General features: G+C 37.9%; 1 protein-coding gene and 2 non-coding genes across 3 annotated transcripts in view; 1 reads left to right on the top strand and 2 right to left on the bottom strand.

The window, feature by feature from the left end:
• The first annotated feature begins 7861 nt into the window (after positions 1–7861).
• Positions 7862–20349, top strand: part of LOC123879556 (oxysterol-binding protein-related protein 8) — a 42536-nt gene continuing 30048 nt past the window's right edge. The window contains exons 1-7 of the mRNA XM_045927328.1: positions 7862–7899; positions 8033–8205; positions 9694–9757; positions 12539–12645; positions 13794–13967; positions 14827–14913; positions 16358–16502. Of these exons, the coding sequence (XP_045783284.1) occupies positions 8101–8205; positions 9694–9757; positions 12539–12645; positions 13794–13967; positions 14827–14913; positions 16358–16502 (682 nt within the window). The 5' untranslated portion in view covers positions 7862–7899; positions 8033–8100. The remainder of the gene's footprint in view (positions 7900–8032; positions 8206–9693; positions 9758–12538; positions 12646–13793; positions 13968–14826; positions 14914–16357; positions 16503–20349) is intronic.
• Trnan-guu lies at positions 11052–11125 on the bottom strand. The gene has a single exon. It is a non-coding gene; the product is annotated as a tRNA-Asn (tRNA).
• On the bottom strand, positions 13109–13180 carry Trnac-gca. Its single transcript has one exon. It is a non-coding gene; the product is annotated as a tRNA-Cys (tRNA).

Here is a 20349-nt window from a genome sequence, read left to right on the forward strand (position 1 = left end):
GCGAGGGCTCGCACCACGTTATAATTCAACCTATATCACGAAAAAGATGCGAAAAAAACCACAAAAGACAAATATTTACACACAGAATCATCACAGAATAAACTATAAAGTGAAGTGACATTGATTGACAACATATGATAATTTCCATAGATAACACAATTAATGTTTTGTTCGGAAACTGAGTTTATTTGTGCGTACTAATAAATGAGATTATTTTAATATTTAGTTAAATTTTATATATGATAAAGAACTACTGTGCTTCTATTTATAAATAGTAGCACAGTAGTTCTTTTGCGATTAAAAGGAATAATTTAAAATAAAAAGTTCTATTTGTTTGCAATAAACGTGATTAGGTACAGATTACATGTGAATTAGTCTATGGATCTTGTACTATGGACTATGGTACTAGTGCCGCATTCATAGTCGATAAAAATTCTCATTTATGTACCTAGTATAAAAGCGCTATGTTTTTGCTAGCGTTCTAATTACAACCTGTACATTTGGTGAAGAAAAGCTTTCTTCTGTTAAAATATGTACAATAGACTTGTATTTGCGATTTCACATGATTCATGTTCATGATAAAGTTGACAGATTGATTTCATCGAAATCGACTTTTCTCCACAGTCACAGCACATCACGCGTTTTTATTACGCATGTCGCACGTCAAAGAAAAGGATTTTTGTGCCTTGAAGCATAAAATTATAAAACATTTTGTTTCGAAACTAATTAAACCGATTAAAGTGCCGAATATAGGACAATAAACTGCACTGCTCGTCGCCCGTGCTTGTGTGTTTATGTTGTTTTGATGTGAACCCATAGAGTGTTAACTTTGATCCTAATATTGACGATTAAATTAATAAAGAAGAACTCTTTATTCGGTAATTGTTTGTGATTGTGGTTCTCCTACGCCGCCCGCGAATTTCCTGTGTTAATAAATATCCTTATTTAAATTTCGATTTCGGACTATATTGACCTTTTAAAGTTGCCCAATGGATTTAGCAATTTACACCGGATTCGCTTTATCCATGTGTAAAAAACTTATTTGATGAACGATCTTTCGTCAAATATTGGCTGTTTACGTCCTGGTATGTATATTCATCGCTAATTTATTTGTATTTATTTTCGATATTCTTATCAGTCCGATCTGTAGTTCTACTTCTTTTTTTTCGTAAATCGAACAGGGTTCTTTTTAATGTCCATTCATAGTCACTGTTTATTTTTAATCCAATTAAGCAAAGGCAATGGTATTAGGTCACACTCACAGGTATTAAGAAGGATTGTGTACATTATACCTAGTTATTATAATGTAGTAATAAGATTCCAATAAGAAACGATACCTTAAAAATTATAGCTTATTTACTACAGTAATTTACTAATTAGAGTTCTATTACAAGCTTGCTTGTTAAATCCACATCTACAGCAATATGAATGCAAATGTGTGAGTCTATGATTAACTTATTGAAATCAGAAATGAAGAGGACCAGAGTAACGGATATAGCAAAATGAGTTGTGAAGTTGCAGTGGAAGGGCAAGGCACATAATTCGAAAACCCCATGGTCTACAATAAACACAATAGACTGATGATTGTCATTGGGGTTCCAAGGTGCTATAATAGCAACCTTGTATTGGAGAACCCTCCACTGGGTGGATAGACAATCCATCCATACTAAATATTATAAATGTGAAAGTGTGTGTCTGTCTGCTACATTTTCATAGTCCAACAGTTCAACCAATTTTGATGAAATTTTAGAGATTAAAATAAAATATTAGAGATCCTGCGAAAATTGTAATAAGCTATCCTTGCGAAGCCGGGGCAGGTCGCTAGTACCAAAAAAGTTGTAGGGACATATTAGTTACTGGTGGGAAAGCCTGTGGTGTGTGGAAGTCCCTTCAAGAGACCTACTATGTCCAGCAGTGGACGTCTATTGGTTTATTTATTTATTTATTTATTTAAACAGCTTTATTGCACAAAAAATCACACTAAAATTATAAAGGCGAAAGTTTGTATGTGTGTGTGTGTGTGTGTGTGTGTGTGTGTGTGTGTGTGTGTGTGTGTGTGTGTGTGTGTGTGTGTGTGTGTGTGTGTGTGTGTGTGTGTGTGTGTGTGTGTGTGTGTGTGTGTGTGTGTGTGTGTGTGTGTGTGTGTGTGTGTGTGTGTGTGTGTGTGTGTGTGTGTGTGTGTGTGTGTGTGTGTGTGTGTGTGTGTGTGTGTGTGTGTGTGTGTGTGTGTGTGTATGTTTGTTACTCCTTCACGCAAAAACTACTGGACGGATTGGCCTGAAATTTAGAATGGAGACAGATAATATCCTAGATTAGCACATAGGCTACTTTTTATCCCGGAAAATCAAAGAGTTCCCACGGGAATTTTAAAAAACCTACATCCACGCGAACGAAGTCGCGGGTATCAGCTAGTGATGAATAAATTTATTGAATAATAATAATACAGTAGACCCCCGGTAATCCGGCCCCTGTCTAATCCGGCACCCCCTGTAACCCACCATGTCTAATTATTGAATTTACTAAATTTGACCTACATACTGAAGTATGATTTGTACTTCAGAATATGTATAACATATAGAATCTTATCATTGGATCTATAATCTATAATAATAATTTGTCGGATTACAAGGTACAAAGTAAGGTCGGTAAGGGTCTTAGACAGTACTCTATAATCCGACAAAGATAGTTCGACAATGTCCTGCAAAACGTTTGTCGGATTACTGGGGGTCCACTGTAAATTCAATCTTAATTTAATTGAATTAATCGTGCATTTATTCTGTTAGAGTCATGGAACCTACAACTCGTTGTTGGGTAGAGCTTAAAATAGTGAAAAAAGGATTTTACATCTACTCAACACTGTATTTGATTTTTGATCAGACTCGCCATATAATGCCCGCAACCAACGCCAACGTATTTCATAAATAAAACATTTTAAAAACAGCTATTCAATTCAAATGAGTAACTCTAAATTCTGACCTGTAAGGTTGCCTGTATTTTACAAAGGAGGTAAGGTAACCATAGAATTTATGATAGAATAGAATAGAACTTGGTAAAGCAACTAATATGGAACAAACAGTGTTATAGGCATTAAAAGGGTATTTTACTCCAATTTTTTTATTACTTTATTATAAACTAGGATAAAAATAATGATGTAAACTGAAAAAATGATTAAATCAATCAAATAACAAAAAAGTTATAAGCATTTAAATATTTCAGATTAGACAGAGATAGCATTTTGACATCACTCCGTCACTAAACTAGCGGCACGCTATGATGGCCGGTTTGACGTTTGTCCGCTCATGAAGTTCCGTATTAATTGATAACGACTTTGAAGGAAATAATTGTATTACTTTATTGACGATAGTGATGTGCAGAGATTCATAAATTTTATCGAATGTAGTTTTAGGTTTAGGACTCAAAATTTATTTATTAAATTGATTTCTTAAATGTATACAAGTGTAGAAAAATCAGTTTGCACCATTTAAGGGGTGAATGTACTTGTGAATATGAACAATTTTCACTATGTGGACAAACCTCTGAAATCGCAAAAAAATATCAATAAATTTTTAAAAATGGAATCTAATACGATCGTCACATAGGATCGCTGGCTAGCACAACTACTACCTCCGGCAAACTCGCGTCAATGCTCAATGCAAAACAAAGCAGTTTCGAATTGACGTTGCTTCGAAAAGTATAAACTGTCAGTGCAATGCGATTGTGATATAGTTTTGACCTGGCTTTGGATTTCAAATATTGATACTGCATTACTGTTGACCCTTGCTCGTTAATTTGGACTCTGTTCAAGCCCTTTGTTGTGGATTTCGTCGATATGACCGAACGTACGCAGAGAACTGCTCTAAATAGTCAGACACGTGAGTTCGTAATACGCCTTCGTAACTATTTCGATCGTGAAGCTCAAAATGGAGGGCCAATTTTACCTATAACGTCAGTGGTTGAACGCGTAGCTGATGCGCTTAATATTGGACAACGAACTGTTAGACGGATAACTAAAAAAAAATATGGCGAGACTGGCACAGAAGAAAATAAACTTCACACACCAAAAAAGAGAAAACGAGCAAAACCAGTCGTAGGCATCGATAGCTTTGATGCCGATGCTATCCGAAGACATGTTTACGGCTACTATTTACAGAAGGAGTATCCAACAAGAAAAAAGTTGGTGCATTCACAGAAGGAAGCTGGATTATTCTTCGGTGGGGAAAGTTCTTTAACGAAGATTTTGAAGACCATTGGATTTCGATACAAAAAATGTAACAAACGCAAAATATTGATGGAAAGATTTGATATAGCGATGGCAAGGTATACTTTTTTACGGCAAGTGAAATAAATCAAAAATTGGCAAAATGTTGTGTTCTTGGATGAAACATGGCTTAATGCTAACCATACTGTAGGCCGTTCTTGGAACGATGACACAGCAGCATCTACTTCCAAAGTTCCTGTAGGAAAAGGATCGCGACTTTTAATTTGTCACGCCGGAACCATCAACGGGTTTGTCGAAGGTTCTCTCATGGCTTTTGCGTCAAAAACCACTGGAGACTATCATGAAGACATGAATGGAGAAAAGTTTACTGAATGGTTTACCTCAATGTTGTGTAGCCTCCCTGAACCATCTATTATAATTATGGACAACGCCCCATACCACTCGATGCAAATTGACAAGCCACCTGCCCAATCCCAAAAGAAAGCTGATATCGTCGCATGGCTTCGTAAAAATGGCGTAGATGCAAACATGAATATGTTAAAAGCGGAATTAGTACGTCTTTTAAAAGAAAACAAACCAACCAAGATCCGATACGTCATTGACGAAATAGCATGGGCACAGAGTTATACGGTTACCGCCTTACCATTGTGAGTATAATGCGATTGAGTTGGTGTGGGCTCAAATTAAGGGATATGCTGCAAGACACAATACAGAACCCCCATTTACCACAAAAAAAATGCTAAAATTATTAGAAGAAGCTTGTGAACATGTGACTAAAGGAGACTGGGAAAAGGTTGTGAATAGAACTGTTAAATTAATAAGGGAAGATTATGAAAGAGATGTGAAAATAGATAATATTATAGAAAACGAACATATAATTATTAATGTATGTGATGATAGCAGTGACGACAGTGAAAATAGTAGTATGGACGAATCTGATTAATTATGGCCTTTTGTGGCACCTTTTTTGGTATCTTTTGTATTCATATGTTTCTTGTGTGCATATAAAGTATGTATATTCATTTTCGTTCAAATATTCAGTTCGTTCAAATAAATTAAATAAACATATACATTTTTGTTTTATTGAACCTATTTAATCAGGTACAAAAACAAAACTTAATTGTTTTTTGTTCGAGAATAAATTGACATTCCACATCACTATTGTAATGTGTCAAACCGGCCATCATAGCGTGCCGCTAGTGTAATGCCATAGTAGCTTCCTGCGGTTTCATACAAATTTTCGTTTTGCGAGAAAGGGATAGAAGACCCTCCCACTCCAAAATTAAAATGCCTGTAACTTTGTAAATCTTTGTTGGATTTTAATTATTTTTTAGCGTATGTTATTATTTTTATTCTAATTTATAATAAAGTAATAATATTTATCAAATTCAAAAGTAGGAAAATACCCAATTGTACGAAACTGTAATGCTAATTTCATCAACCCAATATTACTAATTACCAACCTATCACTTCTAAATGTGTAAACTAACAATTAACCCAAAAACTTTTTCAGGTCAATGTCGAATATTATGATAGTGTTTATGATTGCTTGCAAATTGTTTTTAGATGACCTAAAGTACTGTATTTGAAGTTTTTTGAAGAAGTCGAGAAGAACCAGCAAGAAACTCGGCGGTTGCTCTTTTCTTCTTGGTAGGAAAGGCATTCCAAACCAGTGGTAGATGCTCTTGACAGTTCAAAAGTACTTGTAAAAGTCTAATTGAATAAAAATATTTTGAATTTTGAATTTTGATAATAGTGTACTTATATGAAAAAAACCTAAATGAAGAATGTAATACTAATTATTATATTCTAGACTAGACGACGCCCGCGACTTCGTCCGCGTGGATTTAGGTTTTAGGTAACTTTTTGATTTTCCAGGATAAAAAAGTGCCTTTTCTTCTTGTAATTTCCGTGAAAAGCTACCCCTGAACTAAATTTCATATAAATCGGTTAGCCACAGGTTCTTAAAGGTCCATCTGGACCTTTAAGAACCTGTGGGAACTCTTTTATTTTCAGGGATAAAAAGTAGCCCATGTCCATCCTGGGCATATATTCTAACTCTGTACCGAATTTCATCAAAATCGGTTAATTATTTGACAACCCTATGTAGTCCTAGAGTTTTTTGTGGGAAATATAATTTTTTAGTTTTAAATAAGTAGCCCTTAGGTTGAGTTTACTCACATATATTAGAATTTTACCACCGAACCGCAAGACGTCGGGCGAGTTTCCATCCTTATGTCGTCCACATTCCATCTACATGCACAAAACGTTTTGCGTCTTCATTCCTCATACAAATGGCTAAGGTTTGGAATACTCTTCCGAGATCTGTGTTTCCTACCAATTACAATCCAGGTATCTTTAACACAAGAGTGAATAGGCACCTTCTAGGTAAACGCGTCCCATCTTAGACCACATCATCACTTTCCATCAGGTGTGATTGTGGTCAAGCGCTTACCTATAGTGAATAAAAAAAAAATTATGACCGTTCAAATTTTAAAACACTATTGTTAAAAAGTTTTATTGCTATTAGACCTTAACCAGCCAGTAAGACTATAACAAGCTGCGCATTTCAGCAAAAACTACTTGTTTAAATATTTTAAGTTATGTAAACATAGATTATAACTATTAGCATCATAATAATATTGAAAAAAAAAAAACATTTTGAATTTTTTTTTTTTGAAAATGTGTATTTTTTTTAATTCCAGGTGACTGTGTTCCCATCCCGTTTTCCCAAAACCTTTACCACATTCCAAAGAAAAAACCTATCGCACTGCCAATTTTATAACTATGACGTGTAAATAAAATATATATTTTTTTGTATAGTAAAAAGATCCTACTTAGGTTTATACCTAGTAATAATTACCAATATTCCAGGATGCCATTCCAGATCAATATCTTCTGTAAATAATTTTTTGTAAATTCTGTAAATAAATAAATAAATTGTAATTCTATTTCTGTAAAAATAAACCAGTGTCTTATACGTGATAATAAATAATTGAATAATAATATATAAATATTCTGTAAATACACCGCTTTTGTAGACACTTATTATAAATAAAAGAAATATATAAAATATATCTCTTAATATTATAAATAATTAAATTAAATTTTTTGCACCCTACTAAAAGTTATAAACCAAAAAATTGCAAAAAATATTTTTAAATCTAAAATATTAAATTTACACTTAAACTGTGTTTTCTATCAATAGACAGTGCACCTCCATAAGCAATAATATTACTAAATATTGAATTTTTATCAACAGATTGAATATTTTTGTAAAATAAAATAATTTTTTCATTTTCCAAATACTAACTATAAATTATAAAACAATTTTATATTAACGCTTGTACAGTACAGTATTGTACCAAAACTTATTCTGGTACAGCTTTTGCAATATATTTATTTTATAGAAATAACTATTTATAATTATTACAGATACGATTTCCTACTTTATTACAATGTTTTGATCATCAATGAGAACTTTGCCATACCAAAAAGGTATTATTAATCAATATTTTAATAAAATCATCTTTAATACTTAACAATATTAAATTTTTTTATTGCATAATTCTTTTGCACTTTCTCAGTACCTACAATATACATTTGATATATTTACACAATTTATATTATTTTCATTTGAATAAAATTTGACTTACTCTAACAAAATTATTGTATCACATGTACGTAAAACAAACGTTTGTATATTAAAGTTATTGTGTCAAATTTACGTAGTACAACGAAGTTACACACACACACACACACATACATACACGCACACACACACAAACACACACAAACACACAGTTATCACAGAAACATGTATTGTACGGTTAGCAGAGTTATCGTAGGTTTGTGAGCAATGATCTGACATACAAACAAGCATGAGTTCCTCCCCAGCTATCGAGACGTCCACCCCCGCCCCCTCCTCCCCCGCCCCGCGAGCGCCGGACTACCATTTCCAGACGTCTACCCCTAATTATTTAAAGGTAAGATTTTTTCACGCTTTAGACTAGACTAGGGAAACTAAAGAGATTTATTTTTTATTTTTAAGCATAATGGTTTTTGATCTATCATGCAAAATGTCGGGCAAAATACCCGAGTACGGAACCCTCGGTGCGCGAGTCCGACTCGCACTTGGCCGGTTTTTTGATACATATTTAAATATGATTTAGATAGCAAAAAATGCCCATATCCAATATCAAACCTTTTATCATTCACTTATAATAATGTTGTTTTTATGAGTAATCGGTTTATCGAATTCGTTATTTTTATCTCCCTTATATCGCGTTAGTTATTTTAGACGTTGAATTTCCTTATCAATAGTGCGTTATCATTTATTAATTTATCAAAATTTGCTGAAACTAAATCGAATGTCATTTATTTACTTGGAAAACTCTGTATTAGCTAATGCATTGGGGCGTCCGTGTCAAATACCACGTACGGTTTTTTTTTATAATTCTAATATTTTTAACAAGGCTCTCTCCGTCATATACTCCATACAATCGTAGTCTCAATTTCATTTGAATATTAAGCAACCAAAGTCCATGAAATTTTGCAGACATATCCTAGAAAATAATATCTGTGCCTGTGGTGTTTAAGATTTTTCTAAAAATATATAGTTTTAAAATTACAGGGGCTCAAAGATTTGTATGTGAATTTTTAAGACCGCGTAACTTTGAACCGAATATTTTAACGGAAATCTGGAAAACCACAGGCATAGATATTAGTTTCTAGAGTATGTCTGCAAAATTTCTTGGGCCTTGGTTGCTTAGTATTCAAATGAAATTGGGAGTACGATTGTATGGAGTAAGTGACGGATAGAGCCCTGTTAAGGGGGTTTTACCGGTGATCTATATGTCAACCCTATCGGTACAATTTAAATCAAAATGAAACTAGTTAAACCTAAAACAATATGTACAGTTGTTGTTAGGTAAAAATAACTCTGACCTTGAATATGTTCAGTGGATAAATTTTTTTTGGTGTAAAGTGAGGAAATATTTATGTACAAAATGACCCCAAAATTTGCTCCAAAATTGAGGTCTGTTATTCCGTTTATCCATCCTAAGGGTGAGCTTTATAGAATGCACTTTGAATTTGCTTAGACTTAAGATTGAGTTAAAACGAGACAGATTTATGAAAGAGACTACCTGATGCCCGCGACTTCGTTCGCGTGGATGTAGGTTTTTAAAAATCCCGTGGGAACTCTTTAATTTTCCGGGATAAAAAGTAGCCTATGTGCTAATCAAGGGTATAATCTATCTCCATTCTTTTCAGCCCAATCCGTCCAGTAGTATTTGCGTGAAGGAGTAACAAATATACACACACACACACACACACACACACATACATACAAACTTTCGCCTTTATAATATTAGTGTGATATACATCTGTCTCGTTTTAACTCTGTCTTAAGTCTAAGCAAAGACAAAGTGCACTCTATGGATTTGAACCTTAGTCCATTACTCTGCTTTCAGAAACAAAACCAGCCTCTAAGCGTTGTGTTGACGGCAACTGCACCATCCACACCACCTACTTACGGTAAGTTAAAAAATAATAGTCTTTCTTACCACAATCATGCTTTAAAACAAGTGTAAATTAAAAATTTATAACACCCCCGACAAGCGAAGGTTACAGAAATAAACTAGAAAAGAGCTGATAACTTTCAAACGGCTAAACCGATTTTCTTCGATTATAGCTAAAAACGCTCTCGATCAAGCCACCTTTCAAACAAAAAAAAAAAACTAAATTAAAATCGGTTCATTCGTTTAGGAGCTACGATGCCACAGACACACAGATACACACGTAAAACTTATAATACCCCTCTTTTTGGGTCCGGGGTTAAAAACCCCCAACACAAAAACCTCTATAAGAAAACTAGAAGAGGTGATAACTTTCAAACGGCTGAACCGATTTTCTTCGATTATAGCTAAAAACGCTCTCGATCAAGCCACCTTTCAAACAAAAAAAAAAAACTAAATTAAAATCGATTCATTCGTTTAGGAGCTACGATGCCACAGACAGGTACACAGATACACACGTTACACTTATAACACCCCTCTTTTTGGGTTAAAAAAAAGCAATAATCTAGGTCAAAACTTTAAAAATCTATTCACATAGTAATCCATACTAATATTAGAAATGCGAGTGTGTTTGTCTCTCTGTCTGTCTACTAGATTTTCACGGCAGAACAGTTTAACCGATTTTGGTATAAGGGACAGAGTTAGCTTACATCCCGGGGAAGGACTTTTTTTTTTATACTTTTTATCCCGCAATATCAAAGAATTCCCACGGGATTTTCAAAAACCTAAATCCAAGCAGACAAAGTCGCGGGCACCATCTAGTAAGAAATAAATCTATTCATTACTAGTTGATGCCCGCGACTTCATTCACGTGGATATAATTTTTGAAAATCCCGTGGGAACTCTTTGATTTTTCCGGGATAAAAGTAGCCTATGTGTTAATCCAGGGTATAATCTATCTCCATTCCAAATTTCAGCCAAATTCGTCATATGCACACACAACATACGTATACAAACATACAGACAAACTTTCACGTTTATAATATTAGTGTGAATATTCCCTTTACTATGTGATTGTTTATTTAAATGTTTGGTTTTTGTTGTGTTAAGACTAATTTTATCAAAGCAGTAATTGTAATAAAATTCTATTTTGCAAGCTAGAACTGTTGAATATAATTTTTTTAGGAAGAAAAAAATAAAAAAAGATATTTATTTAAAAAAAAATTAAAAAAAAAAAGATTTTCTTTTTTTAATATTTAGAAAAAAATAAAAAAAAGATTTTTTCTTTTTTATTTGGAAAAAAAAGAATTTTCCGCCCCCGGGTGGGCTTGAACCACCAACCTTTCGGTTAACAGCCGAACGCGCTAACCAATTGCGCCACGGAGGCTATGGGTTATGACGCGAAAATGGGGCACCTACTTTACACTACACAAGTTATTGTGACGTGTACAAGTCGCGCCAAATTTCTTGATCGCTCTTGCTTTGTATCATTCTATGTTTTTTTTGTAATTTACGGACTAGCGCTTGGCTACAATCAGACCTGCTAGCAAGTGATGATGCAGCCTAAGATGGAGCGCGCTTGCCTAGAAGTTGCCTATTCACTCTTGACTTGAAACCCATATTAAAAGTGAAAGGACAAACTGATCCCGGTAGGGCGTTCCGCATCCTAGCGGTTCGGATTAGAAACGAGGAAGCAAATCGCTTCACCGTATGCAAACCTTGACGATGCCTTGTAGTATTATGGTAGAATATGGATATGGATGGTAGGTAAGATGGTAGTAGATGGTTAACAGCCGAACGCGCTAACCAATTGCGCCACGGAGGCTATGGGCGATGACGCGAAAATGGGGCACCTACTTTACACTACACAAGTTGTTGTGACGTTTACAAGTCGCGCCAAATTTCTTGATCGCTCTTGCTTTGTGACGTTTTTTTTTATTTAACGGACTAGCGCTTGGCTACAATCAGACCTGCTAGCAAGTGATGATGCAGCCTAAGACGGATCGCGCTTGCCTAGAAGTTGCCTATTCACTCTTGACTTGAAGGTACCCATATTAAAAGTGAAAGGGCAAACTGATGCCGGTAGGACGTTCGGCATCCTAGCGGTTCGGATTAGAAACGAGGAAGCAACTCGCTTCGTACGTGTCCGAGGAATTTCAACTACGTACGGACGCAGACCTTGACTATGCCTTGCAGTACGATGGTAGAATATGGATATGGATGGTAGGTAAGATGGTAGTAGATGGTCGCGCTAACAAATTGCGCCATGAAGGTTATGTGTGATGGCGCGAAAAGTCGCGCCAAACTTCTTGATCGCTCTTGCTTTGTGTCGTTTTATGTTCGTTATTTTACACTAACTGGCTCCCCCGGCGTCGCTTGGGATAAATTTGATATACCTATCTCCTAATCTAAATACATACAAGTGTAAATTAAAAATTTATAACACCCCCGACAAGTGAAGGTTACAGTAATAACTAGAAAAGAGCTGATAACTTTCAAACAGCTGAACCGATTTTCTTGAATTATGGCTAAGAACACTCTCGATCAAGCCACCTTTCAAACAAAAAAACTAAATTAAAATCGGTTCATTAGTTTAGGAGCTACGATGCCACAGACAGATACACAGATACACACATACACACGCCAAACTTATAACACCCCTCTTTTTTGGTCGGGGGTTAAAAAGAAAAAGGTGACTGACTGACTGATCTATCAACACAGCTCAAACTACTGGGCGGATCGGGCTGAAAGCCATGCAGATAGGTATTATGATTTTTTTTTAATTTACTCTTGTTTTCAGGAGAGCCCACACTCACACCGCCCCCGAGGTCCCCCGGGGCTCCGCTAGCGACCCCGGCCTCTGGTGACGTCAGAGTCCATCCCCCGGACGGCACTTCCTCAGATAAGGTAACTTACTTTTTTAGGGTTCCGTATCTCAAAAGTGAAAACGTCTGTCTGTCTGTCTGTTCGTCCGTTATAATATGATTGTACGGAACCCTTCGTGTACGAGTCTGACTCGCACTTGACCGGCTTTTTTACTAAGCGCAGCTTTGGAAGATCCCCCACTAGGTGGACGGACGACATCAAACGAGTCCCAGGGAGCCGCTGGAAAGCGGCGGCGCAAGACTGTAGTGTGTGGAAGTCCCTACAAGAGACCTATATGTAGATGTGGTCGTCTATCTGTTGATAATCATGATGAATGCTGATTACTTTTTTTTTATAAAAGACTAGCTTTTTGCCGCGACTTCATCCGTGTGATATAATTATAACCCCCCCTCCCCAACCTCCTCCTAATATTTAAAAAAAAACTTATAGTAAAGTTTGTGTGAAAAATTAAAAAAACTCAAAAATGGGATAAAAGTAATTTCTTAGGGGACACCCGGGTTTGAACCGGGGACCTCTCGATCTGCAGTCGAATGCTCTACCACTGAGCTATATCCCCATTGAGAATGTCATTCAATTTATTCCAGCCATTTGCCTATTTTCCATTCCATTCCATCGGTCTGTATGTGTCCACTGCTGGACATAGGCCTTTCCAAGATCGCGCCACCAAACACGGTCGTCCGCCTTCCTCAGCACCCCCTGCCCTGAAGTGACTGCGACCGCTACCGCAGTCGGGAATAGCAGGGCTGCTGGGAACTGAGGGCCTTTGTCTGTTGTCACTGCTCATTGAAAGTGCTGCCCATACTGACCACGCTGGGCAGGCGGGTTGGTCAGCGCAGAGCTGTGGGCTACTTCGCACCAATGACGCTGCTGCCCGTCTCTGGTCTAAATAGCATTTGCATATACCGAGGTATAGCCGTTGTATATACCGAGGTACCGAGGTAGCTTGCGTCCCTGTAATTAACATAGCTTTCAAATAACTGTGACACTAGATAATTTCTTTAGGGTTCCCTATTACTAAGCCTCTATTGTCTGTCTAAAATAGTTTTTTTATGCATAATAGTTTCTGATTTATCATGTAAAATGTCGGAAAAAATACCCGAGTACGGAACCCTCGGTGCGCGAGTCTGACTCGCACTTGGCCGGTCTTTTAACTGTTATGTTGATTGCAGTCGTCGGAAACAGCGGTGGGCGGCATATCGCGGACCCCCAGCGCGGCGCTCTCCCGCAAGGAGAGCTACAAGGCGCAGCGTCAGCACTACCGCAAGGAGAAGAAGCGAGCCGCCACCGCGTTGCTGCACTCTATAGAGGACCCCTCCGTTGTCGTACTCGCCGACTGGCTTAAGGTCCGATTCAAATTCCTAGTATTTAAAAAAATCTAGCGCTCGCTACGCTCTCAACGTTTTTTTTCTTACTGCACCCGGAGGTGGCCAAAAACATCTTTGCCAAGAATCGGATGCTGTTCCTGGCGGCAATTAGTATTGGATGAGAACTGTAAAACGGTGGCGATCACAATACTTCGACAACGGTCAAAGTATTATAGAAGCAGGCGTTATTTTGCGGAACTCCGATATACAAGGATGATATAAAAGCTTAATTTGCTATAATCCGCCAAACCAACGAAATCTGTATGGTACGCAGCACCACACAAATTCCAACACCACTCGACGCGCGTTTCGCCCCGACACCGGAGTATCCTCAGGAGATGTAGACCTTACAATTTGCAATTAGACATTTTAAGGTCTACATCTCCTGAGGATGACTTATTCGCAATTAGACATTGTAAGGATTTCGTTGGTTTGGCGGATTATAGCAAATTAAGCTTTTATATCTTCCTTGAACGGTCAAAGTGACTGAGTGAGAGTGAGTCTGAAGCGCCCTGCATAGCCGCCAAACCAGCAAGAAGAAAAAGTCTCTTTTTCTTGCTGTCTCCTTTTCTTGCTTTTATACATTTTGTAAGTTCTTATTCCAAAACTTAAAAAGAATTGGCGCTCGCTTCGCTTGCGCTTATATTGGGTTGACTATTAATTATATATATATATATATATACATATATTAAGAATTTGTACTTTAGGTTAGTGTTAGATTATTTTTATTATAAAGTATACACCTGTAATTGACAACCATACTGAAGTTATTTTGTATTTTTTTTTTGACTTATTTGTATGGAAGTTGTTGGTGTAATAATAATAAAATATTCTTCAGGTCCGAGGTTCACTCAAGTCATGGACGAAGCTATGGTGCGTGTTGAAACCGGGCCTTTTACTGCTCTATAAGAGCCCTAAAGCTAAGGTGAGGTCACTTTTACTATCTCAGCCTATCGCCAGTCCACTGCTGGGCATTGTTCTCCACTCAGAATAAGAATACTAGGTTGTAGTCTGTCAATGCAGATTGGCAGTCTTCACATTATGGAGAACTCTAAGATATGCAGGTTTCTTCACGATATTTTCCTTCACTATTAAAACAAGTGATATTTATTTGTTAAAAACACACAGTTTCTATCTTTGAGCTTTATCTATTTGTCTATCTTTTCTCTTCTCAGACTTGGGCGCGTTTGGAACCTTCGTAGCTTTAGTTTTAAGTTTACGTAATTAATTATCACCATTATCAAAATCTTTATATCTTTCAAATCTAACAAATCTGGCACAATAGTACCTATTTTGAATAAATGATTTTGACTTTGACTTATAATAATAATAATAATTTCTTTATTTAGGGTAAAAACCCAAAAAAGTATACAAAAATTAAATAAATTAAATAATGTTAATATTATTATAAATTATTTTATAATAATATTAACATTATTTAAATTAAATTCAAAATAGCACACTGGAAGTGAGCAATTTTGAGCTATTTTCTGTTTGACTCTCGATGCATCAACCTCCAATGTGCTATTATTGGACTGCGTAAGTCCTGGCCTACCACCTGGAGGATGCTGTTATCAGAACCACGCAATCTTTCCCAGAAGGAAGATATCCGCGTCCTGATAACAGCAAAGAAATCGGGCATTCCCGCCTCGGCGAACATGCTCGATGCGCTGCAGTATCTTGGAAGCTTCATAAGGATGCGGTATGCATCATTATATTGCACCCTTATGGTGCTAAAGGACGCCCTCTTGTACCGGTACCATAACTGACAGGTATAAAAACACTGGCAGTAAGCCCTGAAGAGGGTGCCCTTTACTTCTGTACTGCATTTAGAAAATCTGCGCGCGAGCATGTTGCACCGAACCGACAATGCCCGCCTTTCTCGCTCCATGTCAAGATCGTCCTTACGATCGTCAGTGACGATGTGGCCAAGATATTTGAACTGCCTAACGACCCGAACCGCTGTCCCGTCCAAAAACACTTCGGGAATCCTCTCCGGACCCTTCCCTGCTTTAAAAATCAACATTTCAGTCTTCAAGACATTGTACTTCAGTCCGTGAGATTTAGCATAATTCTCACAGACTGACAGTAACTTTCTGAGACCTTTGACCGACGGGCTAAGGAGCACCATGTCGTCCGCATAGCTCAGGTTGTTAAAGCAAACACCATCGATATGGCAGCCGACTCCAGTGCTCCTCAGGCCTCCGATCAAGTCATTGACGTACACATTAAAAAGATCCGGAGAGGTCAGTCCGCCCTGACGAACCCCGCACTCTGATCTGTAGGCATCAGAGGACTTAGGCGGCCGATGCGGAAGTTTTGACCAATAGGCTATTAATAACGGCTAATTGTACCATTATTGTTTTCAGAGAAGCCACTGGGTTGGCACCGTGCTACTAACGTCTTGCCAAGTGATAGAAAGACCGAGCAAGAAGGACGGATTTTGCTTCAAGCTATACCATCCGCTAGAGCAGAGCATCTGGGCACCGAGGGGACCCCACAACGAGACTATAGGTTCGATTCCAGACTACAACTGAATATCTCATTTTCTGTACCTACCTAGTAACATAAAATTTTAGAATAGAATAGAAAAGAATGAAATTTATTCATTGGATCAACATACAGGTAATACAAAACACGCTTAAAATATAAAACTTAAAAAATATGTCGGATCGAGCCGAGGATTGTTTAAGAATTGATGAAGGCAGGTGAAGATCCTTAGGGTCTGCTTCGATCACTAGGCGATCTTCAGACGTGTTAAGAACAATACTTCCGTTTACTGCATGTCACAACTACCAGCGTAACTAGGTAAACCTAACCTAACCTAACCTACCTAGACCGGCTCCTCCACCCCTTACACCGGTCCCAAACCAACCATCTAACCTAACCACCACAATAACAACTCGTTTAACCAACAGTACCACTTTAGGTAACCACTACTCTAAAACCTACAGTACGACAGACTATTCCTACTGAGAAGTGTCCTCGGCAACAACCGGACGAATAATGCCTCGCTACGCACAGCGTGTCTGATTTTATAGTCCAACGACGACAGTGGGGAGATGACGTAATGCTCAGTGAGCAAAGTATTGACAGCTAAAAGTCGGTACCGCCGACACGGCCATTCTGACCTGCGTACGTCCTCGTACGCTAAATGTCACAAAGCATGTGAGGACAAAACCATAACCACAAAATCACTATACCGCTCGTCTATCCTGACTAGCAGTTAACTGTCAATGAACATCTTTCTCATTCTAAACCTGGACATCAATGTCCCCTCAACCACTCAACACTAGTGGACCGGACGTCAGCGTCCCCTCAGTCAGTAAACCTCCGTAAACCAGAAACATTACAATAATTAACGTACAATGCTATTGGTTATGATTCTGACCATCACGGCTTTTTCTAGGGCTCTTTGGCTTGACTAATTCAACACTTAGGAAGTTGACACAACCAACCTAGGTTAAGAAATCACTTTCAACTGATCATCTAAAACATAGGCTAACACTGCGAGAAGAACCAAAACCTAATTATAAGAACTCATCTACTGACATGTCGCGACGCGAAAGTTAGTTGAACCGATTCTAAACTACAGTTCATATGATTAGAGCGCAATTGCTATTGCAACTCTTAATCAATCATGATCTAAACATTATTCAAAACGAATTTACCACTGGTTCGGAATGCCACAACCTAGCGAGAAGAACCAGCAAGAAACTCGGTGGCGTCTAACTGAGTAATTAATTTCTTGGCATCTAACTGAACTTAAAAACAAAAATTTTTTTTTGGTTGTTGTTAAGGATATGTGGTTAACTGTAACTGTGCGGTGTCTATGACAGTAAAACTCTTTTAACATCGTCGCGTCACGGCCATTCTGACGCGCGACCGTCCTCGGGAGCTAGCTGGTGACCGGTCCGTCCCCACCGTCCCTGATTCATGGATTGTCCGATATTGCTCGTGCGCGTTCGTGCTCGCCTTCGTAAATCAGCGCCGACATGGCCATTCTGACCACAGGTCGCCCTCGACCTGCCAAAGAAAAAAAAAAGAACACAGTACCGTTGTACGAAACAGATTACGCACGGAAGCCCTCATTCTCGTTGGACACCACTAATAGTGAAAGTAAGGAGGCCCCTGTCCTCAACTTACGTCACAAAACACAGAAGTAAGGAGGCCCCTGTCCTCAACTTACGTCACAAAACACAAAAGTAAGGAGGCCCCTGTCCTCAACTTACGTTACAAAACACAAAAGTAAGGAGGCCCCTGTCCTCAACTTACGTCACAAAACACAAAAGTAAGGAGGCCCCTGTCCTCAACTTACGACACAAAACACAAAAGTAAGGAGGCCCCTGTCCTCAACTTACAAAACACAGAAGTAAGGAGGCCCCTGTCCTCAACTTACGTCACACACACAAACGTCACAAAACACAGAAGTAAGGAGGCCCCTGTCCTCAACTTACGTCACACACACAAACGTCACAAAACACAGAAGTAAGGAGGCCCCTGTCCTCAACTTACAAAACACAGAAGTAAGGAGGCCCCTGTCCTCAACTTACAAAACACAGAAGTAAGGAGGCCCCTGTCCTCAACTTACGTCACACACACAAAGCGGCAATATTAAGATTTTGAAAAAGTGCAGATTACCTGTAGCTTTCACCTCCTGGACTTGAATCAGATGTCCTTGTCTTTGTCACCATTAACCACTCGTTTCCAGATATTCCAAGCTTTGGTAATTGATTCACGTATCTCCAAGAGTTTTGGCTCGACCTTGCAACAAGCCAGCTATTTTCTTCGATGTGGTTAGGTGGAGCTGAAGAGGCTCCACGGTTCATCCCACTTCTGATGTCGGATCGAGCCGAGGATTGTTTAAGAATTGATGAAGGCAGGTGAAGATCCTTAGGGTCTGCTTCGATCACTAGGCGATCTTCAGACGTGTTAAGAACAATACTTCCGTTTACTGCATGTCACAACTACCAGCGTAACTAGGTAAACCTAACCTAACCTAACCTACCTAGACCGGCTCCTCCACCCCTTACACCGGTCCCAAACCAACCATCTAACCTAACCACCACAATAACAACTCGTTTAACCAACAGTACCACTTTAGGTAACCACTACTCTAAAACCTACAGTACGACAGACTATTCCTACTGAGAAGTGTCCTCGGCAACAACCGGACGAATAATGCCTCGCTACGCACAGCGTGTCTGATTTTATAGTCCAACGACGACAGTGGGGAGATGACGTAATGCTCAGTGAGCAAAGTATTGACAGCTAAAAGTCGGTACCGCCGACAAATAAATAAAACTTAAAATATAAAATATAAAACTTAAAAACTAACTTAACTTAAACATAGTGTTGTGGTACTACTATATGTTGTGCCAACGAAAAGGCCCGATTTTGGTCAATTTTTGGCTGTTGCTTGTCAAGAATCAATTGAACAATATTTCCGACATTCTTGACAAATATTTTTGACAATCTTGACCAATATTTTCAATACTCTTGAACAATATATTCGACACTCGACAGTATTTTTTACCACCTTGACAAATATTATTTGGACACTCTTTGATCTACTCTTGACCAATATTTCTGACGAATAATATAGCTACACGCTAAAGTAGAGCATCTGGGCGTCAAGAGGATACCACAACGAATTTAGGTTCGATTTTCGACTGAACTTTTGTCCACTGGGTTGGCACCATGCTTTTAACTTCTTTCCAAGTGATAGAAAGACCGAGCAAGAAGGACGGATTTTGCTTCAAGCTATACCATCCGCTAGAACAGAGCATCTGGGCACCGAGGGGACCCCACAACGAGACTATAGGTTCGATTCCAGACTATAACTAAATATCTCATTTTCTGTAGTAGGATAAAATTTTGGGCAAAATTTTGGCAGTTGCTGGTCAATAATGAATTGTCTAATATTTTCGACCCTCTTGACCGATATTTCCAACGTTCTCGACTAATATTTTGACATTATTGAGCAATATTTTTGACATTCTTGACCAATACTTTTGACATTCTTGACCAATATAATCGACACTCTTGAACAATATCTTCGAAACTCTTGACCAATCTTTCTGGCATTATATTGACTTATTTTCTTCACTTTCTTGGCCAGTATTTTGTCAAAATAGTTGACTAATATTGGATTGATAACAGACTCATATTTTCGACGCTTTTTTAAGTAATGACAGATCAATATTTTTAACGAATTTTGAATAATATCTTGAAAGAATTTTTAGGCACATTTTGACCAACATTCCGGTTTACTGTGTCCAATATTCCGAACTCCATTTGATCAATATTTTCATGACTTATATACCAATATTTTGACGCTTTTTTCGCTTTAGATAATTTT

Source organism: Maniola jurtina, chromosome 28, assembly GCF_905333055.1.
Source record: "Maniola jurtina chromosome 28, ilManJurt1.1, whole genome shotgun sequence".
In the NCBI taxonomy this organism is placed as follows: domain Eukaryota; kingdom Metazoa; phylum Arthropoda; class Insecta; order Lepidoptera; family Nymphalidae; genus Maniola; species Maniola jurtina.